This window comes from Mytilus trossulus, chromosome 13, assembly GCF_036588685.1.
Source record: "Mytilus trossulus isolate FHL-02 chromosome 13, PNRI_Mtr1.1.1.hap1, whole genome shotgun sequence".
Classification (NCBI taxonomy): domain Eukaryota; kingdom Metazoa; phylum Mollusca; class Bivalvia; order Mytilida; family Mytilidae; genus Mytilus; species Mytilus trossulus.
In genome coordinates this window covers 10,489,654-10,516,840 of record NC_086385.1, presented here as the reverse complement: position 1 = coordinate 10,516,840, position 27,187 = coordinate 10,489,654, and the positions used below count along the sequence as shown (strand labels likewise).

The 27,187-nt window shown below is 31.4% G+C and overlaps 1 protein-coding gene across 2 annotated transcripts in view; it reads left to right on the top strand.

Annotated features, from left to right (window-relative positions):
• LOC134695189 (cyclin-dependent kinase 14-like) overlaps window positions 1-27,187 on the top strand; it is a 51,718-nt gene that overhangs the window by 6,808 nt on the left and 17,723 nt on the right. For both annotated transcript variants that reach the window (XM_063556399.1, XM_063556400.1), the window contains exons 2-7: window positions 9,443-9,508; window positions 19,778-19,818; window positions 20,681-20,867; window positions 22,230-22,381; window positions 24,372-24,457; window positions 25,977-26,056. In XM_063556399.1, the coding sequence (XP_063412469.1) occupies window positions 9,443-9,508; window positions 19,778-19,818; window positions 20,681-20,867; window positions 22,230-22,381; window positions 24,372-24,457; window positions 25,977-26,056 (612 nt within the window). The remainder of the gene's footprint in view (window positions 1-9,442; window positions 9,509-19,777; window positions 19,819-20,680; window positions 20,868-22,229; window positions 22,382-24,371; window positions 24,458-25,976; window positions 26,057-27,187) is intronic.

Sequence of the window (27,187 nt, the reverse complement as noted above, 5' to 3'; positions counted from 1 at the left end):
TCATTGAAGCATGACTGGAGCAAATCCCCCCCCCCCCCCCCCTAGGTCAGTTAGCAGGCCCCCCTTAGGAAAAATTCTGGATCTGCCACTGATTTGTCAGTGTTTTATCTCGGGGATGCAACCAGGATAATTGTTGTTTCAGATCACAATACAATTTGAATAATTACATTGTTTACTGATTTCTGGTTGCATTAAAAATCCTCTTTTCTGCTCTTTGGTCTCACTGGTTGCTTTTTTTTTGACACATTCTTGTTTCCATTCTCTATTCTAAGTTCAAATATCCATGATATCATCTTGAATTAAACTGTATAATCAACTCTTGCATTGATGTTAAATCATTATGTTCTATGATATAAACATTGTATACATAGGCAATTAAAATTGATTTCTTTCACTAATGTCAGTGTAGGTTGTAGACTAGTTAAATGATTTACATGTAGATTACAAAATTAGATTATTGATCTTTTATAATTAGTTTGTAACAGGATATAGTAGTCTATAGTACATACATATACATGTAGGTAAAGAAAATTAGTGCATTTTGATTGTGGTTACAACATGTACATTTGTACATGTTTTTATTTAGCATTTACTTGTACATTTGTACATGTTTGTATTTAGCATTTACTTGTACATGTTTATATTAATCTTGTACATTTGTACATGTTTACATTTAGCATGTACATGTACTTGTATGGTGTATACATGTATATTGTATATGTTTTCTAACATATTGTGTATATAAAATATATAAAGAAGTTGATGTTTTATTTTATTCCAAATGAGGGCCCAACAGGAAATGGCATTAAACATAATTGAAAATTAAAACATGATTAATCAATTAAATTATGTTAAATATTAGTTGTAATATATTTCTTTAAAGCTCTTAAATATATATTTTCACAGCTTAAAAGATATTAGAAATGTCACAATGCAAGAGGGTATAGATGGGGTTACCTTCATTTTTGAACTATAAATATCTTTTAATTTAAAATGGCCATTTTATTTCTCTTTTCTTTAATTGTTTTGTTTATTTTTCTGTATTCCTCCCTCCCCTTATGAAAAGTTCTGGATCTGCCACTGTAAATTTAGATTTTATGGTTTCAAGCTTTATTCTGCACTCTATTTTTTATTCTGTAAACCATAACCAAACCCTAATGCAATTGTATTATAGTTCACAGTGGGGGATCCAGGAGGGAGGGTCCTGGGGGTTGGAACCCCCTTTTTTTTTTAGATAATCAATGCGTTTGAATGGGAACATATATAGTTGAACCCCCCCTTTGTCCTGGGTTGGGACCCCCCCCCCTTTTATGGTATATAAGGAATATTGTTCCTTACTCTGTTTCAAAATGTCAAGTGTTTTAAAAGACGTACTGTTATACATTGATAGTATGTGAATAAAGGAATTAAAAAATCAGAAAAAAATCAGGGGTTCGTGTGCTTGTTTTGGAGATACAATGAAGCCATTGCAAAATTGTCAGGAAATGATTCTCTCCAGATTTTTCATATATTTAACATTTTGTCACCTTTTTCCTTTCAAAAACATTGAAAAAATAACCAGGAAAAGTAGGGGTTAGCGGGCAAAATTATCAAAGGCATATTATATGGATAAAATCAGAGGATTCCAAAAATCTGGAAAATATTCAAAAACAAGAGAAGTTAGCATCCTTAAGTGGGAAAGATTATAGGATAAATATAGATCATGTATAAGCTCTATTACAGGTTACTACAGTGAGATTTGATTGACCGACTAGCAGCTGAGTGACAAACATCAATAAATTCACTTTGTAATATATTCATAGGTTTTGAAATAGCAACACAAGTCATTAGAGCAACAGACTAATAGCTAGGACAGTGTAAAAGATAATTACAAAATTGATTTTCCTGTATTATACAATTATAATCAGTAGCTGATTGGGGAGGGGGGTTGAGAGCATATGCCTCTCCTCATTGATCAGATTTTTTTTGGCGAAAATATATAATATAACTATACAAAAATTCTTTTCACCTTAATATATATAAATTTTGTGTTTTAAAATTCTTCACCCCTTTCATAAATGCTGGATTTGCCCCTTGTCAAAATTCAATAATGACATTAAATTTAAATAGTCTAAAATTCTTTTCACTTTATTATATTTTGTGTTTTAAAATTCTACACCCCTTTCATAAATGCTAGATTTGCACCTTGTCAAAATTCAATAATGACATCAAATTTTCTTCTGATTTTGTTATCAGATGTTATGTTGTTTAAAAAGTTAACCATGTCTGATGATGTCACATCAGAATATTTTTATGCTTCATTTATGGGCATTATGTTTTCTGGTCTGAGCGTTCATTCCTCCGTCGTGCTTATAAGGTTAAAGTTTTCTGTCAACGTAGTTTTTATACATCCGCAAATTTTGAAAAAATTTTCGTCGTATATTGCTATCACGTTGGCGTCGTCGTCGTCGTCGTCCGAATACTTTTAGTTTTCGCACTCTAACTTTAGTAAAAGTGAATAGAAATCTATGAAATTTTAACACAAGGTTTATGACCATAAAAGGAAGGCTGGTATTGGTTTTGGGAGTTTTGGTCCCAATATTTTAGGAATTAGGGGCCAAAAAGGGCCCAAATAAGCATTTTCTTGGTTTTCGCACTATAACTTTAGTTTAAGTTAAAAGAAATCTATGAAATTTTGACACAAGGTTTATGACCACAAAAGAAAGGTTTGGATTGATTTTGGGAGTTTTGGTTTCAACAGTTTAGGAATTAGGGGCCAAAAAAGGGCCCAAATAAGCATTATTCTTGGTTTTCGCACAATAACTTTAGTTAAAGTAAATAGAAATCAATGAAATTTAAACACAATGTTTATGACCACAAAAGGAAGGTTGGTATTGATTTTGGGAGTTTCGGTCCCAACAGTTTAGGAATTAGGGGCCAAAAAGGGACCCAAATAAGCATTTTTCTTGGTTTTCCCACCATAGCGTTAGTATAAGTGAATGGAAATCTATGAAATTTAAATACAAGGTTTATGACTATAAAAGGAAGGTTGGTATTGATTTTGGGAGTTTTGGTCCCAACAGTTAAGGAAAAAGGGGCCCAAAGGGTCCAAAATTAAACTTTGTTTGAGTTCATCAAAATTGATAAATTGGGGTTCTTTAATATGTCGAATCTAACTGTGTATGTAGATTCTTAATTTTTGGTCCCGTTTTCAAATTGGTCTACATTAAGGTCCAAAGGGTCCAAAATTAAATTTAATTTGATTTTAACAAAAATTGAAACCTTGGGGTTCTTTGATATGCTGAATCTAAAAATGTACTTAGATTTTTGATTATTGGCCCAGTTTTCAAGTTGGCCCAAATCGAGGTCCAAAATTAAACATTGTTTGATTTCATCAAAAATTGAATAATTGGGGTTCTTTGATATGCCAAATCTAACTGTGTATGTAGATTCTTAATTTTTGGTCCAGTTTTAAAATTGGTCTAAATTAAAGTGCAAAGGGTCCAAAATTAAACTAAGTTTGATTTTAACAAAAATCAAATTCTTGGGCCTCTTTGATATGCTGAATCTAAACATGTACTTAGATTTTTGATTATGGGCCCAGTTGGTCTAAATCAGGATCTAAAATTATTATATTAAGTATTGTGCAATAGCAAGTCTTTTCAATTGCACAGTATTGTACAATGGCAAGAAATATCTTATTTCACAATATTGTGAAATAGCAAATTATTTTTTAATTAAGAGTTATCTTTCTTTGTCCAGTAAAGTAAGCAAGAAATATCTGCAAGATTTTTTTTTTAATTGGAGTTATCTTTCTTTGTCCAGAATCAACTTAAATCTTTGTTATACAATATACAATGTATATTCACTTTTTACTACCAACTGATAAATTAAAATAATCTTTACCATTCAGTGATAACAAGCAGTTTTTTTACATCTTAATATTTTATGATGTATTTAAATGAGTAGTAATTGTTGCAAACTCCATTAGAATATTTTAATTGAAATTAGTTTTGGAATAAGGGAAAGGGGGATGTGATTAAAAAATTGGGTTCAATTTTTCTCATTTGAAATTTCATAAATAAAAAGAAAATTTCTTCAAACATTTTTTTGAGAGGATTAATATTCAACAGCATAGTGAATTGCTCTAAGAGAAAACAAAAATTTTAAGTTCATTTGAATACATTCATTCTGTGTCAGAAACCTATGCTGTGTCAACTATTTAATCACAATCCAAATTTAGAGCGGAATCCAGCTTGAATGTTGTGTCCATACTTGCCCCAACTGTTCAGGGTTCAACCTCTGCGGTCATATAAAGCTACGCCCTGCGGAGCATCTGGTTGATGAATTGAAGTCCGATCAACTTGGAACTTAATATACATGTTCCCTATGGTATCATCTTTCTAATTTTAATGCCAAATTAGAGTTTTTATCCCATTTTCACGGTCCACTGAAGATAGAAAATGATAGTGCATATTCGGCATCCCTGTACTGGGGACACATTCTTGTTTATAGATAAAAGTTTGTCTCAATCTATATGCTCAAGTTTATGTTGTTTAAAAAGATGACCATGTCTGATGATGTCACATTAAATCCTTTTTTTTTTTTACAAATAATTGAAAAAAAAGATAAAGTTCACATGAAGTTGAACTTCATGCTATGATGGAATTCATTTCTTAATTTACAATGTACAGTAACAGTCATTAAAGATATACCAACTCTTTAGACATAATTAACTTAAAACGGACAGACACACTACTGGTTCATAGTATGCTGCATCATTGAATTAACAATAAAGAATATCTTCAAACCAAGAAGATTAAAGACAAAATTATAATCTTTAACATCTGATCTTTGAAATAATGTAAATTTCGTGTTTCACCATGATTAATATATCTACCTCTATACATGCTATAGATGTCCAATACACATCCTACATTAAAGAGGACTGGATCCCTGATTAAAATCTATTTATCTTAGGAAACCAGATAATGGCTATCCATGTAATTTATCATCAATACAAAATTACAAAGTAAATGAAAAATCTTTTGTAGTGTTTGAAATTATTCATCTCATTTTATCTATCTTGATATTGGCAGTCTGGTAGAACAAGAAAACAATTAATCAAGGGTAATACACTGTGTTTAAAAAGACCATCGAAATTATTCATCTAATTTGACCTATCTTGATATTAGGAGTCTGGTAGAACAAGAAAACAATTAATCAAGGGTAATACACTGTGTTTAAAAAGACCATTGAAATTATTCATCTCATTTCATCTATCTTGATATTAGGAGTCTGGTAGAACATGAAAACAATTAATCAATGGTAATACACTGTGTTTAAAAAGACCATTGAAATTTTTCATCTCATTTTATCTATCTTGATATTAGGAGTCTGGTAGAACAAGAAAACAATTAATCAAGGGTAATACACTGTGTTTAAAAAGACCATTGAAATTATCCATCTCATTTTATCTTTCTTGATATTAGGAGTCTGGTAGAACAAGAAAACAATTAATCAAGCGTAATACACTGTGTTTAAAAAGACCATTGAATTATTCATCTCATTTTATCTTTCTTGATATTAGGAGTCTGGTAGAACAAGAAAACAATTAATCAAGGGTAATACACTGTGTTTAAAAAGACCCTTGAAATTATTCATCTAATTTTATCTACAATGAAATCTGATTAAACCGAACCCTGAATAAACCGGAAACCTGTCTAATCCAAACTTGTTCTGAAGACCAATCATATCACATTTTATGCACTGTGAGTCTGATGAAACGGAATCATCTGCTAAAACTGAACAAAATCTCAAGTCCCGAAAGGGTTCGGTTTAGTCAGGTTTTACTGTAAGTTTTGTAAAACAAGAAAACAATTAATCAATAGGAAATACACAGTGTTTAAAAAGACCTTTGAAATGATTCTGATAAATAAGGCTATGTTAACTAGTAAGTTGATCAGTTGATTACATGTATAGGTCAATATTTATAATTTTATAAGAAAATCTTATTTGTATTCCAGCATTCATCAAACAAAAGTTTATTTAAAATTAAAAATATTAATTAAAACATGTAATTTTAAAAGCTTGGCCTTAAATATAACTTGAAAGAAAGAATAAAAGCATGATTCTGTTTTATTACTTGCTAATTATAATGAAAATTGAAGCAGGTAATTTCAAAAGCTTGGCCTTAAATATAACTTGCAAGAAAGAATAAAAGCATGATTCTATTTCATAACTTGCTAATTATAATGAAAATTGGCATGTGGCTTTGAATATTTTCACATGTGATGTAAGAGTTATGTTGTTCTGAGAAACATCAGAAGCTCCTTTAATTTGACGTTAAATGTCTGTTATTAGACAAGTATGTGTGTAATGATGAAAACAGAGGTGGCAATGAATAAAGGCATGATTATATCTGAAAAATAAATAAGGTGGTGAATAACAGCAGGATTTTTTTGGAGTTTGAAATTAGACTAAATTAAAGGCAAGATTTTTTTATTAACTAAAATTGTGAACTTTGTTTAATGTTGTTTGATTGTAATTAAAAAATAAAAAAAAACGGGATTTTAGGTTTTAAATCTTTGAGCTCAATTATCAATATCTTTTTGTAAGAGTGAATAAAAACAAAGATTTTTGTACATTCTAACAAGGTTCAAAACTATTTGAAAAAATTAAGGTTGGGGAAATCAATATTCCCTAGATTTAATTTATAGCGCTAGTTTAATTGTTTTGAAGAGATTATTTAAGAATGGTCAAGATTTAACTGGGATTATTATACATTTGAAATAAGGTTTTACATTTCAACCTTTTATAAGAACCTTTCAGAAAGCATTTGCAGCAGTGTTGTCCGTGTCTTCACTCATGAATCCTTGTCTTCACTCATGAATCCTTGTCTTCACTCATGAATCATTTAACCATAGCTTATAAAATTTTAATATGTTGTTAAATGTAGGTCAAGTTCAGCAATGATATTTATTACTTTTATCATTGAGGAGTTATGCATGGTTCTTGAAAGATTGAAAAAATGGTGTTTCTCTTGATATTGAACCTGATGCTTCAACCAAATTAAGCTGTTCAAATTTTGATATATATATACTGTAAACCAACTTATTTTCACAGATACTTTATTTCGCGTTTTACCCTTTCTTGACCACTTCACAGCTTTTTAGCTCACCTGTCCCAAAGGGACAAGTGAGCTTATGCCATCACTTGGCGTCCGTCGTCGTCCGTTGTCTGTCGTCTGTCGTCTGTCGTCCGTCGTCGTCTGTCGTCGTAAACTATTTCAAGAATCTTCTCCTCTGAAACTACTGGGCCAAATACTTTCAAACTTTAACTGAATGTTCCTTAGGGTATCTAATTTATAAATTGTATCTGAAGTTTTGATCTATCAACAAATATGATCGCCATTGCTAAAAATAGAACATAGGGGTAAAATGCAGTTTTTGGCTTATAACTCAAAAACCATACCATTTAGAGCAAATCTAACATGGGGTAATATTGTTTATCAGGTCAAGATCTATCTGCCCTGCAATTTTCAGATGAATCAGACAACCCGTTGTTGGGTTGCTGCCCCTGAATTGGTAATTTTAAGGAAATTTTGCTGTTTTTGGTTATTTTCTTGAATATTATTATAGATAGAGATAAACTGTATCCAGGAATAATGTTCAGCAAAGTAAGATTTACAATAAGTCAGCATGACAGAAATGGTCAGTTGACCCCTTTAGGAGTTATTGCCCTTTATAGTAAATTTTTAACCATTTTTCGTAAATCTTAGTTATCTTTTACAAAAATCTTCTCCTCTGAAACTACTGGGCAAAATACTTCCAAACTTTAACTGAATGTTCCTTAGGGTATCTAGTTTGTAAATTGTATCCCAAGTTATGATCTATCAACAAACATGGTTGCCATTGCTAAAAATAGAACATAGGGGTCAAATGCAGTTTTTGGCTTATAACTCAAAAACCAAAGCATTTAGAGCAAATCTGACTGGAGTTATATTGTTTTATCAGGTCAAGATCTATCTGCCCTGAAATTTTCAGATGAATTAGACAACCTGTTGTTGGGTTGCTGCCCCTGAATTGATAATTATAAGGAAATTTTGCTGTTTTTGGTTATTATCTTGAATATTATTATAGATAGAGATAAACTGTTAACAGCAATAATGTTCAGCAAAGTAAGATTTACAAATAAGTCAACATGACTTATTTGGTCAGTTGACCCCTTTAGGAGTTATTGCCCTTTATAGTCAATTTTTAACCATTTTTCGTAAATCTTAGAAATCTTTTACAAAATTCTTCTCCTATGAAACTACTGGGCCAAATACTTCCAAACTTTAACTGAATGTTCCTTAGGGTATCTAGTTTGTATATTGTATCCGAAGTTATGATCTTTCAACAAACACGGTCGCCATTGCTAAAAATAGAACATAGGGGTCAAATGCAGTTTTTGGCTTATAACTCAAAAACCAAAGCATTTAGAGCAAATCTGACATGGGTTATATTGTTTATCAGGTCAAGATCTATCTGCCCTGAAATTTTCAGATGAATCAAACAACCTGTTGTTGGGTTGCTGCCCCTGAATTGATAATTTTAAGGAAATTTTGCTGTTTTTGTTTATTATCTTGAATATAATTATAGATAGAAATAAACTGTAAACAGCAATAATGTTCAGCAAAGTAAGATCTTCAATTAAGTCAATTTGACCAAAATTGTCAATTGACCCCTTAAGGAGTTATAGCCCTTTAAAGACTTTTTTTCACAATTTGTTCATCATGTTGACTTACTTTAAAAAATCTTCTCCTTTGAAACTGCTGTATCAATTTCAGCCAAACTTAGGCTAAATGAGTTTCAGAGTATCTAGTATAAATTTTATATTTTATTTCCTTGTATGTCAAGAAACATAGCTACTATGGCTAAAATAGAACATAGGAGAAAATTATTATTTTTTTTGGCTTTTGAAGAAAATAGGACGATCCAAAAAACATTTAAATAAATTGATAAGCCAAAATAATCATTGATGAGAGATTTAACCAAAAGAATTAAGGTGAGCGATTCAGGCTCTTGAGAGCCTCTTGTTATTTTCGCGATCTTCTGATTTACTTGATGCAGTTTAATAAGGAAAGCTCCAAGGTTTGCATATTCGCGACGATTTATATTGGCGTTATTTTTCTACTCGCGAAAAATAAATCGCTCGCGAAAATAAGTTGGTTTACAGTATTCAATATCGATTCAAATTTATAGCCGTTTTAAGCTTATATGTTGGGTCTATACTTTCTCAACTGTTCAGGGTTTGTCCTGTGCAGGAAAATCTGGTTTGCTCTCTCTCTGACAGCCTTATTGTTTATGAATGATCGATCCGCGAGCTACACCAGTGGCATAAAAGACGTCATCCAAAATGTAGGTTCCTTAACTGTGACGTGTATGTAATATTACATAATTATTAATTTTTCTACTTTCAGGAAAAAGACAAATCAGTAAGATTAAAAAGTTAAAGAAGAGGTTATCAGCAAGCTTTGGAAGATTGTGTAAGTCTATATATATATAAGGGAAGATGTGGTATAATTGCCAATGAGATTGTGTAAGTCTATATATAAAAAAGGGAAGATGTGGTATGATTGCCAATGAAACAACTCTCTACAAAATAACACAGAAATTAACAAATATAGATGTGGTATGATTGCCAATGAGACAACTCATCAAGAGACCAAAATAACACAGAAATTAACAAATACAGGTCACCCTATGGCCTTCAACAATGAACAAAGCCTATACCTCATAGTCAGCTAAATAAAGGCCCCGAAATGACTATGTAAAACAATTCAAATGAGAAAACTAATGGCCTTATTTATAGAAAAAAAAATGAACGAAAAACAAAGATGAAACACATTAATGACAAACACTGAATTACAAGGATCCTGAATTGGGACAGGCTTATACATACAGTAGTTAATCAAAAATGATAAAACCAGATCCAGATACTCAAGGTTGAATTTCTCCTTAACAGATACATTAGATTTTAATTCTTTATAATTTAAAATGTTGATGCTGCGTAATTTGAAATGTTATATCGATCATCAATTAACGTGCAAAGTATGTTAAAATTATAAATTTTTAGTTTGATCATCTTTATTTGGAAATTTTATATTATTATGATCCTTCACATGGTTTTCTTCAAATTTTACGATCAAATTAAAGAGAATATTCAATTTATTAAACAGTATAAAACTTTGAATTATCTAAATTATTAATTTTAAATGCAATAATGCAAACAATAAAATAGTAAACTGATATAAATATAAATGTAGATTTAGATATTAATATATATGAAATAAAAAAAAAAAAATGAACTTAAAAAGAAATTCCCAGAATTCAAAAATATATGGATGCCAACTGATTGCTATTATTTGTACAAATGCATTAATATCAACAATGTTCATGATGTTATTAGAGTGGCTTTATAAAATATTAATTATTTTTAGTAAAAATATTATTGGAAAGATGTTAACTATTGTTGATTATAATTGATAATTCACAAAACCTTTCCAATGGGAACACATGGCCCTTTTAAGTGTAAACTCATCCAATTTTTCTGTCGGTAGGGGACATTGCAATTTGCTGATGCAAGACCTTCAGAATAATTGGCCTTTCCAGAAACTAAAGGACTATGGGTAATCTCATTGTTCTTACAATAAAACGAAAACAAGGTTTAAAGGTCACTGGGTAGATTGCCATTGTTTAGAACTTTTTTTAAATCAATCACAATATTTTGGTGTACGGGTTTAAAAAAATTACCCAGAATGCATTAGATTTTGAAATTGCAAATTGTTCTTAAAAGAATAAGGAGGTATGGTATGATTGCCAATTTGATATACTTGTAAGCCACCATACTTTTCAGAGGGGGATATATATAGAATAACCATACATTGTCTTGAAATATCAATGTTATTTGTACAAGGCTTAGAAAGAAAGCGAGGCTGTGCCGAGCATTTCTATCTGTTTCGAGCCGAGTACAAATAACAGATTGATATTTCCAGACAATGTATGGTTATTCTTTATATACTGCAACTCTTATAAATGTTCAAAATGAAGTATTCAGGGGGAAAATCAGCATTCTTTACTTTTGAGCGGACAACGTAAAATTGCTGCAAACTTGTATGTTTTGTTGACGTCATAGATAAAACTCTACAGAAACTGCGTTGTCAACGTCATAAACAAAGTGATATATATGATCAGTGACTGTATATCACATATAAATATACAGTCAATGCAATTTGACTGCTCTAAAAGGACAGCTGCAGTATATATACATTGTATTTTCATTTCAGCATGTTGAGTTGATTCACATAAAGTTCTTTGAGCTTTTGTTATCATGAATTTGGCAGAAATCTTGATTTATTTTGAATATAATTTACTTGATTGGCATTTTACATAATAGATTTTGTAATGCCTTACACTTTTAACTACTGTAAACCAACTTATTTTCGCGTTTTACCCTTTCTTGACCACTTCGCGGCTATTTAATTTCCCGGTTTTCTTATTTCCTTGATAAAGTTTAATATGGGTAGATCCAAGGTTTACATATTCGCGATGATTTATATTCGCGTTATTTTTCTACTCGCGAAAGTCGCGAAAATAAATCGCTTGTGAAAATAAATCGCTCCCGAAAAATAAATCGCTCGCGAAAATAAGTTGGTTTACAGTAATTAATAACTCAATGCTTTGTTTAAAATCAACAAGATATCCTATGGGAGAAATTGTATATAGGTATATATTTAGAAAATTATATTGATTTAAGTTCGGATGTAAAATCATTACTGACTATTCGTTTGGGGTAAGATTATGATTTAATAGGGGGGGGGGGGGGGGGGGGGGGGTATTCTCAAACTTGTTATTTGATTATAATGTTGCTAATACATGTTCTTCAAATACACTCATGAATTATTAGAAAGTACTGTTAATTATTTTGAGGATTACATTTTTTTTAACCAGAGTAAAAAATTGTTTGTAATAAATTCTGGTGAATATGTGGCCCTTGACTTCGGCATTGATGTAGACCGAGGCGATTCAGGCAAAAGTTGTCCAACTTAAAGAATATTTTGATAATTTACCTAAAACAAAAATGACTACCTTGCTCCGCTCAAGGACAATTTAAGTTTGCGCACCTGGGCAGGCATTTACCTAAAATCCTTCATTTTAACCATGTACATACTATATACAGAAACATTTGTAATTGATATAAAGTTGATGTACTTTTAGACATTTTAATAAGCCTCTTTAACCAAAATTAATTAAAGATTTAGAAGCATGTTAATAGGTTTAATATGTGTTGTTTTGTTCACAAATCCTCGTTCATTTTCTATGTTTAGACTTCAATTCTTTGGCAGTTTATATTTTAAGCATGTACATGCATTTAGCTGGCAGGTATAATTGCATTTTGCATGATTAATTGAAAAAATGGATGCTTTTTTACAGAACTTTGAGCAATTAATTAGATGGATATTGCAATTTGACCCATCAGACAAATTACATGTGAATAAATATTTGTGTTGCTAAATGCACTTCATGCAGACAAAATGTGCATACATCATGCACTTTGACACGCAATATGCAGCATTTTTCAATTATTCTCTCATAATGTCTAGCCCATTGGGAATTTTAAGGCTGCGTTTCAATTTCAAATTATTCGCAGTTGCAGACATTTTTCCTTTGATTTTATTTCTGAGTAAATAATAAAAACTTGAATTCTTGAGAAATAATATTTATATTCATTTTCAAAATGATTTTATGATTATGAAGTATTAAAAATTTGTGTCTGTTATAACAATTGAAAGGATGAAGTTTGTTTTATTTAAAATGCAGACCCTTTTAATTCAATGAAATGAGGGAGTACAGGACTAAAAATAATATTCTTTTCTTTAACAGTTGGACTAAACTAAATGTTAGAAAACTTTTACACAACACTTGATTAAGAAACAACCAAAACGAAAATTTGGCAGGTTTCACTTTCACCATTCTCAAGTTTTGCCCTTTATAAATTGAAAATTTACTGTGCAATGTTTACAAGCTCTGTGGGTGTGTGGCATATTTATCTGGTGGACACATTCTTTTATTTGTACCAGTTTCTGTCCAAATGGGAAACAATCTTGTATTTGAGTGACAATATACTCAGCGGTTTTAAGATTCTCTCATAGCCTTGAAACATTGGGTGTTAACCCAATACAATAGTTTTATTGGACTTTCAACCTGGGAATTCTAAATATCTCAATCTTTATAGGTATGACAGATTAGCTGCCAAAAACAACCCCTTTTTTGGACCTCCAATGCATGTGAATGGGGACATATGATTGGAAGTAATATTGGAACCCCCTCTTTTAAGAATGACTGGAAAAGCCCCATTGCTTATTTAACCAGCAAACACTGATAAAATTTGAATTTTGGTGGCTTCACTTTATCTGTTCTTAAGATATGTCCCTTCATGATTTGAAAATTTACTGTGCCATATTTACAAGCTTGGTGGGTGTTATCTGGTTACAACACATTATTTTATTTGTACCAGTTCATTTCCAAATAAACAATCTTATATTTGAGTGACAATATTTTCCAGCTTTTAGAGATTCTCTCATAGCCTTAATTGAGAAGAAGTTGGGTGTTAACCCAATACAATAGTTTTATTGGACTTTTGACATGGGAATTCTAAATATCTCAATCTTTATAGGTATGACAGATTAGCTGCCAAAAACACAGTTTGGTTACAAGTGATTATTTTTCGGCAGTTGTGGTTACAAGACTTGCAGGAAATCATTATTTCTCAATCATCTTAACAGCTGTATTATTTACCCCAAGGTGAAGGGCGTAATTAATGATGTAAACACACTACTGTTTGTATTGTAAATATATATTGTTCCTGGGGATGACAGAAAATTAAAAGGGAAGAAAAAGGGAGTGGGGGTAAATAGAAGGAGGATGACAGAAAAATTAAAGGGAAAAAAAGGTGGGTGGGTAAATAGAAGCGGTGAACGGAATTTTTAAATGTCATTTTACATAATATGAAGTTCTTTTTTTTTAATTTTAATTGAAGTTTTAGCAGTTTTAAGAACTCAAATTTTGGTCATTGAATTTGTGATTTGAACTTGTTATCTCCCTGCAGTGTTATGTAAAATCACAAAAATACAGAGCTCTGAGGAAAATTCAAAACGGAAAGTCCCTAATCAAATAGCAAAATGATAAACATAAAAAACACATCAAACAAATGGGCAAGAACTGTCATATTTCTGACTTGGTACAGGCATTTTCAAATGTAGAAAATGGTGGATTGAACCTGGTTTTATAGCGCTAAACCTCTCACTTTTATGTACAACCTTAATTGATTTTTCCTGTAAAATACCTTGACCAATATATTGAGCTGTAACAATTCTGGGTTCTGAATCATATATAAGTCAAGCCACAGTAATAAAGTAATATAATAGTCAATTCCCTAGACAAGAATATCTAATGTAATATTAATACTGGTCTAATGTTAGTGGGCTATTAGGGCAGAGCAGAAGCCTTTCTATCTATTAATTATTCAATAAATGTTTAAAAAGGAAAATAATGAGATTTATATTGCCCACAATTTGGTAACTAATTTCATGGGGATTTAATTTCGTGGTTTCCTTAAACTGTAAGTGGTTTTATATGGAGGTTCAATTTTCATTGGGTTTCTTATTTTGTAGATATATATTTTCCACAAAATTAAATAAGAATAGTGGACCACCAAGGTCGATCTTTGAATTGTATAAAACAATATGATAAACTTGATTATCTCAAGTTTATTTTCCTGTGTCACTTTTGAATTTGAAGCATCTCTTAATCTATTCTAACTGAGGTTTGAGGGTCTCGTTGTGCAGTTTTAATGCCCCACCTACGATAGTAGAGGGGCATTATGTTTTCTGGTCTGTGCCTCTGTCTGTTCATTCGTCCCTCCATCTGTCCCGCTTCAGGTTAAAGTTTTTGGTCAAGGTAGTTTTTGATGAAGTTGAAGTCCAATCTTATGCCCCACCTACAATATAAGAGGGGCATTATGTTTTCTGGTCTGTGCCTCCGTCTGTTCGTTCGTCCGTCCGTCTGTCCTGCTTCAGGTTATGTTTATTGGTCGAGGTAGTTTTTAATAAAGTTGAAGTCCAATCAACTTGAAACTCAGTACACATGTTCTCTATGATATGATCTTTCTAATTTTAATTTCAAATTTAAGTTTTGATCCCAATTTCATGGTCCACTTATAACATGAAAAATGATATTGCGAGTGGGGCATCCATGTACTATGGACACATTCTTGTTCTTTTTTTTTAGAATTTTTATGCCCCTTAAGCTTTAGAAGAAGGGGAAATTAAATGTTTAGATTGACTATGTCCTTCTGTCAGTCTTTCCATCTGTACTTCTGTCTGTTCATCACATTTTTATTTCTGCATGCACACCAAAGTAAGCTATTCTCAATCAAATTTAAAAAAACTCGTACTTACTGCAAACAAAAAATGAAACTGACCCAAATATACCTGCAGGCGTGACTATTGACAAATTAAAGATGCAGCTAATATGCGTAGGAACGATTTTGTTTAAAATATGTCCTACTTTCTTGTATGTTCTTTCAGACTGGGCCAGATGTCAATCAGTGGTTCTATACCCTATTCTATGTTTTTGGCCATAATATCCTTTTTTCCACGCTTTGATATTCTCTCTCCTACAACCCCCATCAAGACCATCCTAAATTTAAAGCAATTCTAACTTCAAACTGAAATATATATGTAATGGACAATTAATGACTACTAGAGGTTACATAACTACTAAGCAAGTTAAAAGATGTTTTACGTAAGTTATCTGTGAGTAATTGCTATATATATATATATATTGATCTATCAACTGTCTGGCCTCGTTTAAATGACAATTTACTGTGAAAACTGAGGTCGAAAAACTGAGGTCAGTATTTCAATAAGGATTGAAATTTTTTTTGTTTATCGACATTTATTGAGTACATGTCATTATAAATATGCTCTTCATTGTGTCTATATACAATAAAAAAATCACATATTTTCTTTTTCTTTTTATGCCCCACCTACTAGAGTATACGTAGAGGGGCATTATGTTTTCTGGTCTGTGTGTCGGTTCGTCCGTTTGTCCATCCGTCCGTCTGTCCCGCTTCAGGTTAAAGATTTTGGTCAAGGTAGTTTTTGATGAAGTCCAATCAACTTGAAACTTAGTATACACATGCCCTGTGATATGATCTTTCTAATTTAAATGCCAAATTAGAGTTTTGAACCCAATTTTAAGGTTCACTGAACATATAAAATGAAAGTGCAAATTTCAGGTTAAAGTTTTTGGTCAAGTTAGTTTTTGATTAAGTAGAAGTCCAATCAACTTGAAACTTAGTATACATGTTCTCTTTGATAAGATCATCTGGGAATTCTTGTTTTCTAATTTCGGGACGTTGGGATGTACTTTATTTAAATTCAGGACCTCAGGATTTTGTGTTTTTAAGCCTGGGATTTGGGATCCTCCTTTCCCCCCTCTCCCATTCTTATTGCATTGATTGGTTTGAATAGAATACTTTGCTAAGATGTGGACCACACTTAATATGATATTTCTGTGCAATAAAGAACACATTCCAAGGGGTAATTTAGTAAATTATCAGTTAATTATGAATTATATATCTGGCAAAGTAATTTAACAAATGCTGTTATAAATTGCTCAACAATCTCCCAACTTAAAAATCTATTAGAATTTAAACTATGCTGACAGGATAACTGTGTAAATAATAGCTAATGATTCAATGTTACATTGTAGTTCAATAGGGTTGATTGTGTATACTGTCAAATTTAAGTACCTAACAGAAGTTCCTTGGAAACTTTGTTATAAACTATATGCCATACTGTGGATTCATTTATTTTCGTGGATACCAATTTTCATGGATTGAGGAAAACTTATATGTTTGTGGATATTTAATTTCGTGGTTTTGGAAAAATCTGCATACATTAGCCTATAAAAAATTTGGTATTCGTTGAACATTTAATTTCGTGGTTCGTCTGTTCTCACAAAATCCACGAAAATTGGTATCCAAAGAATAATAATGAATCCACAGTATTATGTATGAACAGTTCCTGTTACGGAACAAATATTTTCTAATCTTTAAAATAGAATTGAGAATGGAAATGGGGAATATGTCAAAAAGACAAAAATCTGAACAAAGATCAGACAACAGCTAGTGGAAGGCCACCATTTTTTGGCTTTTCAATGCAGTGAGAAAATCCTACACCTGAAGGTGGTAGCTCAGCTTAATCAAAAAGTAACAAAAATACTGTAATATTTGTTCCATGCAGTGGAAATAATATGACAGGATAATTTGTCCATTTGGAACTGATATTTGATAAAAGAACTACTATTTTCGTGACAGTACTGATATAGAGAAGTAGATTATAAAAAGACAACAACATCCTGAATTACTAGAAGGATACACTTTATTCTGGTCTACACAGTTTGCCACTTACCATAGTGTCTTCAGGACCATTTAATGACCTAGGAAACATTATACTGAAGTTTAGTCACATAATGATTGAGGTTCATATGGGGTTAGAAATGTTAACTTACTTGTGGAGGGTTTTGAAAGGTGTAATATTACAATTATATGTTTGACAATGTTAAAATGAAAGTGAAAGTAAAAATTGATAATGAATTAATTATCAGTATCTTAATTTTCTAAAATGGACAACATGGTTAGAGATTTTTTGGGATTTTCTGACTCTAATACATGTAAATATGACCAGTAGCCATACCTGCCAACTGTCACTATTTGCGGGGGATTTCCCCATGGAGGCTACCAAATTGAAATTTTTAAAGAGCAATTATGTCCACAATTTTAACAAAACAATTAATTTTACAATGAATTGGGCTTATAAAAGTATGAAGAAGCTAAAAACAACATTACACTGTATTTGAAGGCCCCCTTGAAGGTTGTTTAGGAATATGGCAGCCATCTTGCATGCAAAACCCCCATGGGCATTTTAATAACTTGGCAGGTATGCCAGTAGCAGATCCAGAGAAGGGGGTTTTAACCCCCATTTTTGTATGATAATCAATGCATTTAAATTGGAACATATTATATAGTTGGAACCCCTTTCTTTTATCCTGGGTTGGGAAATCCCCTTTTAAATGGCTCAATCCACCCCTGTACATGTACTTATATAGAAAGACTTGTAACATAGAAATGTTATAAGTGTTAGCAATAAACATTCTTAAGTTTAATTTATCACCAACAAGAACATTGCAATATAAACAATGTAATTACAATTGATCACAAGATTACATAACTTCACAAGATTACAGACAGATCAGTCAAATGTAACTCTATCAAATATTCATCAATGGAAAGTACATTGATTGCACTAAATGCTCTTACTGTGGGATACCAGTTTTTGTGGATTTTGAGGGGAAATGTCCCCCATGAATCTAAATATTCCAAGAATTATAATTAATTGAATTTGGAAAAATAAAGTCTTCATTCTTCAATTAAGTTGAATGCAGGGTTGATAAGATAAGATAAGATAAGATAATTTTTATTAACCAAGCATGGTGCCCAAAATTTGAGCTATACAATCAAATGAATGAATTACAAAATAAAGCACAGAAAATGATTAGAATGATTAAAGTACATTTAAACAACAAAACAAAAACACATGAATACACATTTACACTAATTAACCTGATATAAACCAAGTCAATTGAAGTAATTAATAAACAAATGCATTGGTTTAAATGTTTTAACACTGGGCTTGCCCGCCAATATTCACCCTTACCTGAAAAAATAGTGTTCAAACCTCACAACATTGATAGACACAAACACTATAAGATATCATTTAAAATGGGGGATAGGACCTTTATCAGGACTTCGGGATCGGCTGTTTTTAAGCTCAAGATTTCGGGATTTACTCCTTTGGGATCCGGGAATTCTTTTTTCAAATTTTGGGATTCGGGACCTCAGGATTTCGGGATCAGGACCCCTCCTACCCCCAATTTAAAATGGTTTTAAACTCAATGGAAAGAAGTTAACAAAGTCAAGTGAACATTTATATACACTGAACGAGTAAATTCGATCTAGAACACAATGTAAATACAAATTTTAAATCACTAAAATAAGGAGTGAGATTTAAAAAGATATCAGAAAGACAACAAATCTACATTCTTATATGTATCATCTGCTCTTTGGTTTTGGTTTCTTTGACATATTTTCCACATTTCCATTCTCAATTTTATTACAGCAGATTCCATTGAGTGTGTAGTTAAAGGTAATATATTTGATTAGCTTGCTTGTTAGCTGAACCGTGAAGTCATTGTTAGGTTAGGTAAACTACCCTATTTTCGAAGTAGCATAGTCCAACAGACAGATTGATTTGTTTTCTGTAGAACTAGTCTATTCTTAAAGTAGGGTATTACCTTTGGCTACACACTCAATGGAATCAGCTGTATCAGTTTTTAAAAGAGAGTTTCTTTTATTGCTGTATACCAGTCGATTTATTTTTATTCACATTAATTAAATTATTTTTGAACTAGTAATAGAAGTTTGCATATATCAATTGGATCTCTTTACAAGAGAATCAATTCTTTAAGACCTTTATTTACTTAATACAGTCCTGACAGTAAGACGATTAAATCTTGTGTGGCTCCTCCATTTAATTGTTGAAAAAGAAAATAATTGCAAGTGGAAATGTAAACATTAGAAAACGCTATGTTAAATATATAATTTAAATGTTTTTTTTTTGTTTTTTCAGCTATATCTAAAGAAGATACCATTCATGAAAGTGATCTAGAGGTAAGTGCTTATAAATAACTGTAAATTTTCTACAGATATTGATCTTTGATATATTATATAATTATGTAAACAAAATACTTCATTTAATTTGATCTGGAATAAAGAACTTAATTATTACTGATTTTATAGATAGTGCTGAGGATAAAAGATACAAGCTCAGCATGCAAATACAAATATTGTTTTATTGAAGTCTGCAGTTATAAAAAATAATAAATCTTAGCTAATCTTGTAAAATCAAGGAATGTATCTCCCTCATGTAACGCTCTCATACCAAGTACTTTTTGTTATCCTTTTCATTTTACAAAAGTATTTTTTTGTCCTATGATCTAATCAGTCAAAGTTTGTAAGGAACGTAAATTGGAGAATAATGGTTTTGGACAATATGGCCAAAAATTAAAATTTTCAGTGTCTCTTCTTGTTGCTGATTTAAATCTAACAGGCCCGTAGCCAGGAATTTCCAAAGGGGGATTCGTTGGACTCACAAACTCGACTTTAACAGTCACAATTCGAACAGAACATTGACTTTAACAGTGCTTATTTGTTTTCCGAACCCCCCTGGCTACGGGTATGTCTATTTGCAAGACTTCATATTAATACTAGGAAAACTGAATTTATTTAAGATATAATTAAGGCATTATAGAATAATTGAGACCTAGTGAAAAATGTTATAGTAGAAAATTATTGAAGAAGTAATATTTAAAAAAAAGTCAATCTCAGAATTTAAAATCTCAAAATTAAACGGCACAAAAATGACAAACTTTGTTTATAAAGAACTGCTATACATCAAAATTATTGATTTGATAGTAATATGTTACTTGATGACCAACTTAATATAGAAAACGCATAAATTGTATATTTTTAGTCCGAAAATACCAAGAATGGTGACAGCGCCTCCTACAATACAGTACCGCCTAACCTTGCCCTTAGCCGATGTGGTTTGAAAGATGATTACGGCTTAATAAATACCACTTTAAATCCTGCCAACTGTCATGAGGGTGGATATCATACACTTGGAAGGCCGTCGTCGAACTCAATCAAAACCAGTGCAAGTAAGTTACTGGAGGCTATCTCCCTTACATGTCTTAAAATTGAGAATGGAAATGGGGAATGTGTGAAAGAGCTAACAACCCGACCAAATAAAAAAACCAACAGCAGAAGGTCACCAACAGGTCTTCAATGTAGCAAGAAATTCCACACCCGGAGACGTCCTTCAGCTGGCCCCTCAACAAATATATACTAGTTCAGTGATAATGAACGCCATACTGATTTCCAAATTGTACACAAGAAACTAAAATTCAAATAATACAAGACTAACAAAGGCCAGAGGCTCCTGACTTGGGACAGGCGCAAAAATGCGGCAGGGTTAAACATGTTTGTGAGATCTCAACCCTCCCCCTATACCTCTAACCAATGTAGAAAAGTAAATGCATAGCAATACGTGTATGTATTAACATTTCATGGTTTTCTACGGTTTAAAATGGAATTTAGTATTAAATTATAAGAAATGACTGTTATATTTTTTCTGTTTATTTGAAATATCATAAAAAATGTGGTGCACACTGTTAAATAACCCGCTACACATTTTATTCAGTGTTCACCTATTTTTTTTATGTTATTTCTTCATAGACAGAAAAAATATTATAGTCATTCCTTAAAAACCCTAAAACATTAGTGTAGCATTACATTATAGAAATACACACTATAAAATATGAATTGATGTGGCTTAACTCAATCAAAAACATATTAACAAAAATAATCAAAAACAAGTGAACATAATAATACACTGAGTGAATAAGTTTGATCTCTGACACAATTAATGAAAATACTATAAAAAAAATATCTAATACTATCAAGATATAGTATATGATTTATTCAATTCAATTCAATATTTTATTGGAATGAGCACAATAGAGACGTGATCCAAATACAGACAATTATAATATTAAAACAACATATAAATGAAATAAAGATGCATAATGTAACAACAAGTCATAAGCCAATTCTATATAACCATTACATTATAAACTGCTATTGATACCATAAACTTATAGATCAGTATTATTCTAAATTTTCATAAATTTACTTAAAACACACATTATAAGATATATGTGTATATGCACAAACTACTGTAAAAGATTGTTATCTGATTTATAAAGAGAGAATAAAGAGAGATGTAGGATTATGTGGTAAGACTTTGTTGAGACAGCAACCCAATGACTCAAATATTCAATAGACAACTAAATGTCATTTCATGCATAGAACTACTGGATTTATTATTATTAGGTAAAGATTGAAAGAAATGAAATCAAAACCTTATGGGACTGACTTGATATCTCAATCTTCTAAGACTTATCACTTCTGTTTTTGCTACACAAAATATAGTTCATTGATTATAATTTGTTCAACTTCAGTAAACAGTCATGCACCAGTGAAGCGGCACCACTCGGCTGGTGATATGTTAGATCAACTTGATCAAGAAGAGGGAGATAACAATCAAAGGCCAAGGTCAGAAGGTCATCGATACATGAAACAGTTCTCACCAAAACGAACCTCTAGTTATGGGGTAAGATAGAACAAAACCTGAGAATCAAATATAAAAAAGAAGATGTGGTATGATTGACAATGAGACAACTGTCCGCAAGAGACCAAAATGACACAGAAATTAACAACTATAGGTCACTGTACAGCCTTCAACAATGAGCAAAGCCCATACCGCATAGTCAGCTATAAATGGCCGCAGTGATATTGTTTGCCTTAAATTAGTGGAGAATAAAGGCTTTTTCCCCTGGAGAAAAATCCCAATTTGAAAAAAAAATGGCTTAAAATTATTCCCAAAAAGACAACTTTTTTCCCAACCAGTGCAGTCTTAGTAGTAATTGTACATAAATTCAAACTGAAAAACACTCATTTAAATATTTTTCATGCCTGAAATGACTAAATGTGCAGATATGAGGGTCTATTTATGAATAATCACTGACAAAAAGGGGTCTTATTCCAAAGCAAGGGTAGACTCTTGAAAGGGGTTCTGTAAATTGAAGTTTTAGTCAAATTTTTGGTTTATTTTAAATTTCCCAATTTGATGAAAATGACGCATATTTTCTCAATAAAAAAGGGTAGAGGTAGTTTTGATAAAAGCCAACAATATCACTGTGGCCCCGAAATGACAATGTAAAACAATTCAAACGAGAAAACTAACGGCCTGATTTATTTAAAAAAATGAACAAAAAACAAATATGTAACACCCTTGTTTTCAAAATTCCAATAGGGTACATACTTTATATAATTGTATAAATTATATAAATATGTAACACATAAACAAACGACAACAACTGAATATTACAGGCTCCTGACTTGGGACAGGCACATATATAAATAATGTGGACTGTTTTTTTTTTTGCATATTTAAAGTGGAAAATACATCTTCAAACATGATAGGGTCATCTAATACATTTGCTTTATATATAAAAAAAGATGTGGTATGATTGCCAATGAGACAACTCTTCACAAGAGACCAAATGACCAAAAAAAATGTAACTTCCGGGTATAGGTCACTGTACGGCCTTCAACAATGAGAAAAGCCAATAGATGTACCACATAATCAGCTATAAAAGCCCCTGAAAAAGTCATTTTGATCAAGGCATATATAAATCATTCAAATGTATCATAATCAGAATAAGCTGTTGTACTATAAAAGCTTTTTAATATTTATGAATATGAGTTATAAAATGTTTCTGTTCTAATTGATTAAGAGTTTTCTTATTAGGGAGTTCGCTTCTCAATTTTAAAATAATTAAATTTAAAAAAACTAGTTTATATTGATAAGGGATTAATAAAGGAATCAAAAGAGTAAAAAAAATATGTAGGTCAATGTGCTGGCTTTCGAGATATAAGCCATTGAAATTTTGGCGGGAAAATATTCTCTCTTGACTTTTCATAGCTTTATCATTTACAAGTGTAAGTTCTCAAAAACTATTAAAAAATAATTAAAATTTTATAAGACTTTTAAAGATGGCTTATCATTATACATGTAAAAGATTTATAAGAAAAATGGGGGTCAATAGGCAATTTTTTTAAAGGCATTCAAATGGATAAAACCAGAGGATTCTGAAAATCTGACAAAGGTCCCCAAACATGACAAGCGAACTTCCTTAAGATTTATATTTTCATCTAGTAAGTAATGTTTGAGTTATCTCCCATATATATACTTCAAAGATTATTTCTGTTTACACCTGGTCGGAGTTTCTGTAAACTTTGGGAGTAGAATCTTCGAGTAAATTGATACCAGCAAGTGTGAACTATTTCCGGAAACTTTTTCTTTCCAAACAAGCTATATAATACATAATGTATTGTTGAATAAAAAAATAAAAAAATCTTTGAGGAACAACAAAACATGTTCCCAGATTATTTATTCATCATGTAAAAAGTAATATTTGATAATACATTGATAATGTTCTTATATATTAAAATGATTTTCAATATGGCATACCAGCCATAATATATAAAGCTGCATGCAACTATATTGGATGTTTGATGTTTTATATGTTGTATTTTAGGGACAGTTTGGAAGACAGGATTCCTACCAGAAACTTGAACAGTTAGGAGAGGGATCTTATGCTACTGTATATAAAGGCTTCAGCAAGTGAGTTTGTTGTTTGAAATATTTTTTTATTTTACTCCTTCTACTGCTTTCTGTACTGTTTTTTTTGCAGAAACCTTGTCAGTAGAGAAATATTGTTTAAAACTTTCAGAAACTTGAACAGTTAGGAGAGGGATCTTATGCTACTGTATATAAAGGCTTCAGCAAGTGAGTTTGTTGTTTGAAATATTTTTTTATTTTACTCCTTCTACTGCTTTCTGTACTGTTTTTTTTGCAGAAACCTTGTCAGTAGAGAAATATTGTTTAAAACTTTCAGTAAAAGAGGGACGAAAGATCCTAGAGGGACAGTCAAACTCATGAATCGAAAATAAACTGACAATTCTATGGCTGAAAATGAAAAAGACAAATAGACAAACAACATAGAAAACTAAACAATAAGTATCACAAACCTCACCAAAAACTACGGATGATCTCAGGAGCTCCAGAAGGGTAAGCAGATCCTGCTCCACATGTGGCACCCGTCATGTTGCTCATGTTATAACAAATCTGGTAAATAGTCTAAATTATTACAAATGACAGTAAACCAGTGCTGGGTAAATTTTCAGTATGATAGAATAAGTGGATACCTTGTGTATGCAGTGTTGTTACAATAAAAAACTCAACATGTGAAAGCAGTTATAAACAACAAAACAATGCTTTATGGATTGCTTCATAATTTTTATAAGATCCAAAGTTTCCATACCCAGGGAACCTTCACAGGATTATTACAATATTGTGGATTAATTTATTTTGGTGGGGACCAATTTTTGTGGATTGAGGAATTATATTAAAGAAGATAATGTATGATTGCCAATGAAACGACTATCCACAAAGGACCAAAATGACACAGACATTAACAACTATAGGTCACTGTACGGCATTCAACAATGAGCAAAGCCCATACCGCATAGTGCAGCTATAAAGGGCCCCGATAAGACAATGTAAAACAATTCAAACGAGAAAAATAACGGTCTCATTTATGTAAATAAATGAATAGATATAGGAAGATGTGGTGTGAGTGCCAATGAGACAACTCTCCATCCAAATATCAATTTAAAATGTAAACCATTATAGGTTAAAGTACAGCCTTCAACATGAATGCCTGTTTTTTGGTTGATATTTGATTTTTGTGGTTTTGTAAAAGTCTGCATTCATTCCTTTAGAAAATTTTAAATTCATTGAATAATTAAATTTGTGGTTACCCTGTACCCACAAAATCCATGAAATTTGCTATCCTACAAATATTAATGAACCCACAGAAAAGAAAATCACATCTGAAGTGAAAAAATCAGAAAGGTATAAGTAATGTTATAATGTCACATTGGTGAGTATAAATAGAATGTGAAAGTATACATGTACGGAAGAAAATTTTAACAGAATGGGATTTGAGATTAAAAAATATTTGAACTGTAGACAAAACAAAAACAACATCAAGAAGGCATCAAGAGGTCAAGATACAGTTTGACAGGTGTAATAGAAATAAATTCACATGTGATATTATTTTTTTTTCCATCCTTTTCAGTTTGACTAATCAGATAGTTGCATTGAAGGAAATCCGACTTCAGCAGGAAGAAGGAGCTCCATTTACTGCAATAAGAGAAGGTAAAAAACCTCATCACAGGGGCAGATCCAGCCATTTTAAAAAGGGGGGTTCCAACTAAATGTTCCCATTCAAATGCATTGATCGTCCAAAAAAAGGGGATGGGGTCCAACCCCTGAAACACCTCCCTTCGTCTTGAAAATACACATCAGTGACGCTCTAATATAAAAATGTTAAAAAGGCCAATTAAAGTACGAAATTGAAGAGCATTGAGGACCTAAACTCCTAAGGTAATCTATTCAACAGCAAAAAAAATTCTAGGCTTGTACAAGATTTTGACCAAAGTATAAAATCAGATTTAAGTTAAATTAAAAATGCACAGTACTAAATAAACAGTACTAGGTTGTTTTTAATCTATTTTGTATAACCATGATAACAAAGCGTGTAAAACCACTTTGCAGAATGGATACATTTTTAGCAGTGATGGGCCATTGGTAAATTGTATGTTTATCTTTGATACTTGGAAACATTATTAAACAGAAATTATTATTATTTTTATCATTCAATTTTATGATAAAGCAAATGTACTTTTTTGCACCTATCTATCTGTATGGTTGATTATGGACCATCTAAAAAATATCAAAATGTCACGAAAATTGTACACATTTGTTATTACCACCATACAGAGATCAATTTTAAATTTTGGTGGCATCATTTTCACTGTTCTTGAGTTATCTGGGTAAGGGACGCCATCAAAAGAAAAATGTAGGATAAAAAAAAACTTAAATCAAATAGTTTGGGGGTGAGGGGTCAACATTGCTGCAAGTTTTGTTAATCCAAAATCGATTTTACATATATCCCTATTGGTCAATCAATTTTTCCAAAATTAAGTTAAATTAAATGGGGGGTGGGGGTCAATAATTTTACCAAAAAACTATGTGAATGAAGTTTTTTTTTTCCTACATGGAACTTTTGATGTTGTTCATAAGTCCCATTATATACAGAACAATTGATGATTTTTTTCTGTTTCCACACTTAAAACCCCTAGCAACTTCTTAAAACAACATATAGAAACAAATTTCATTAAGTTTCAAAGAAAACAAAACTCCAGTTGTTTTGAATTAGAATATACATTGACTCTTGCATAGTTACAAACACAGTATATCTTTGTCCCTTGAACATATGGGGACACA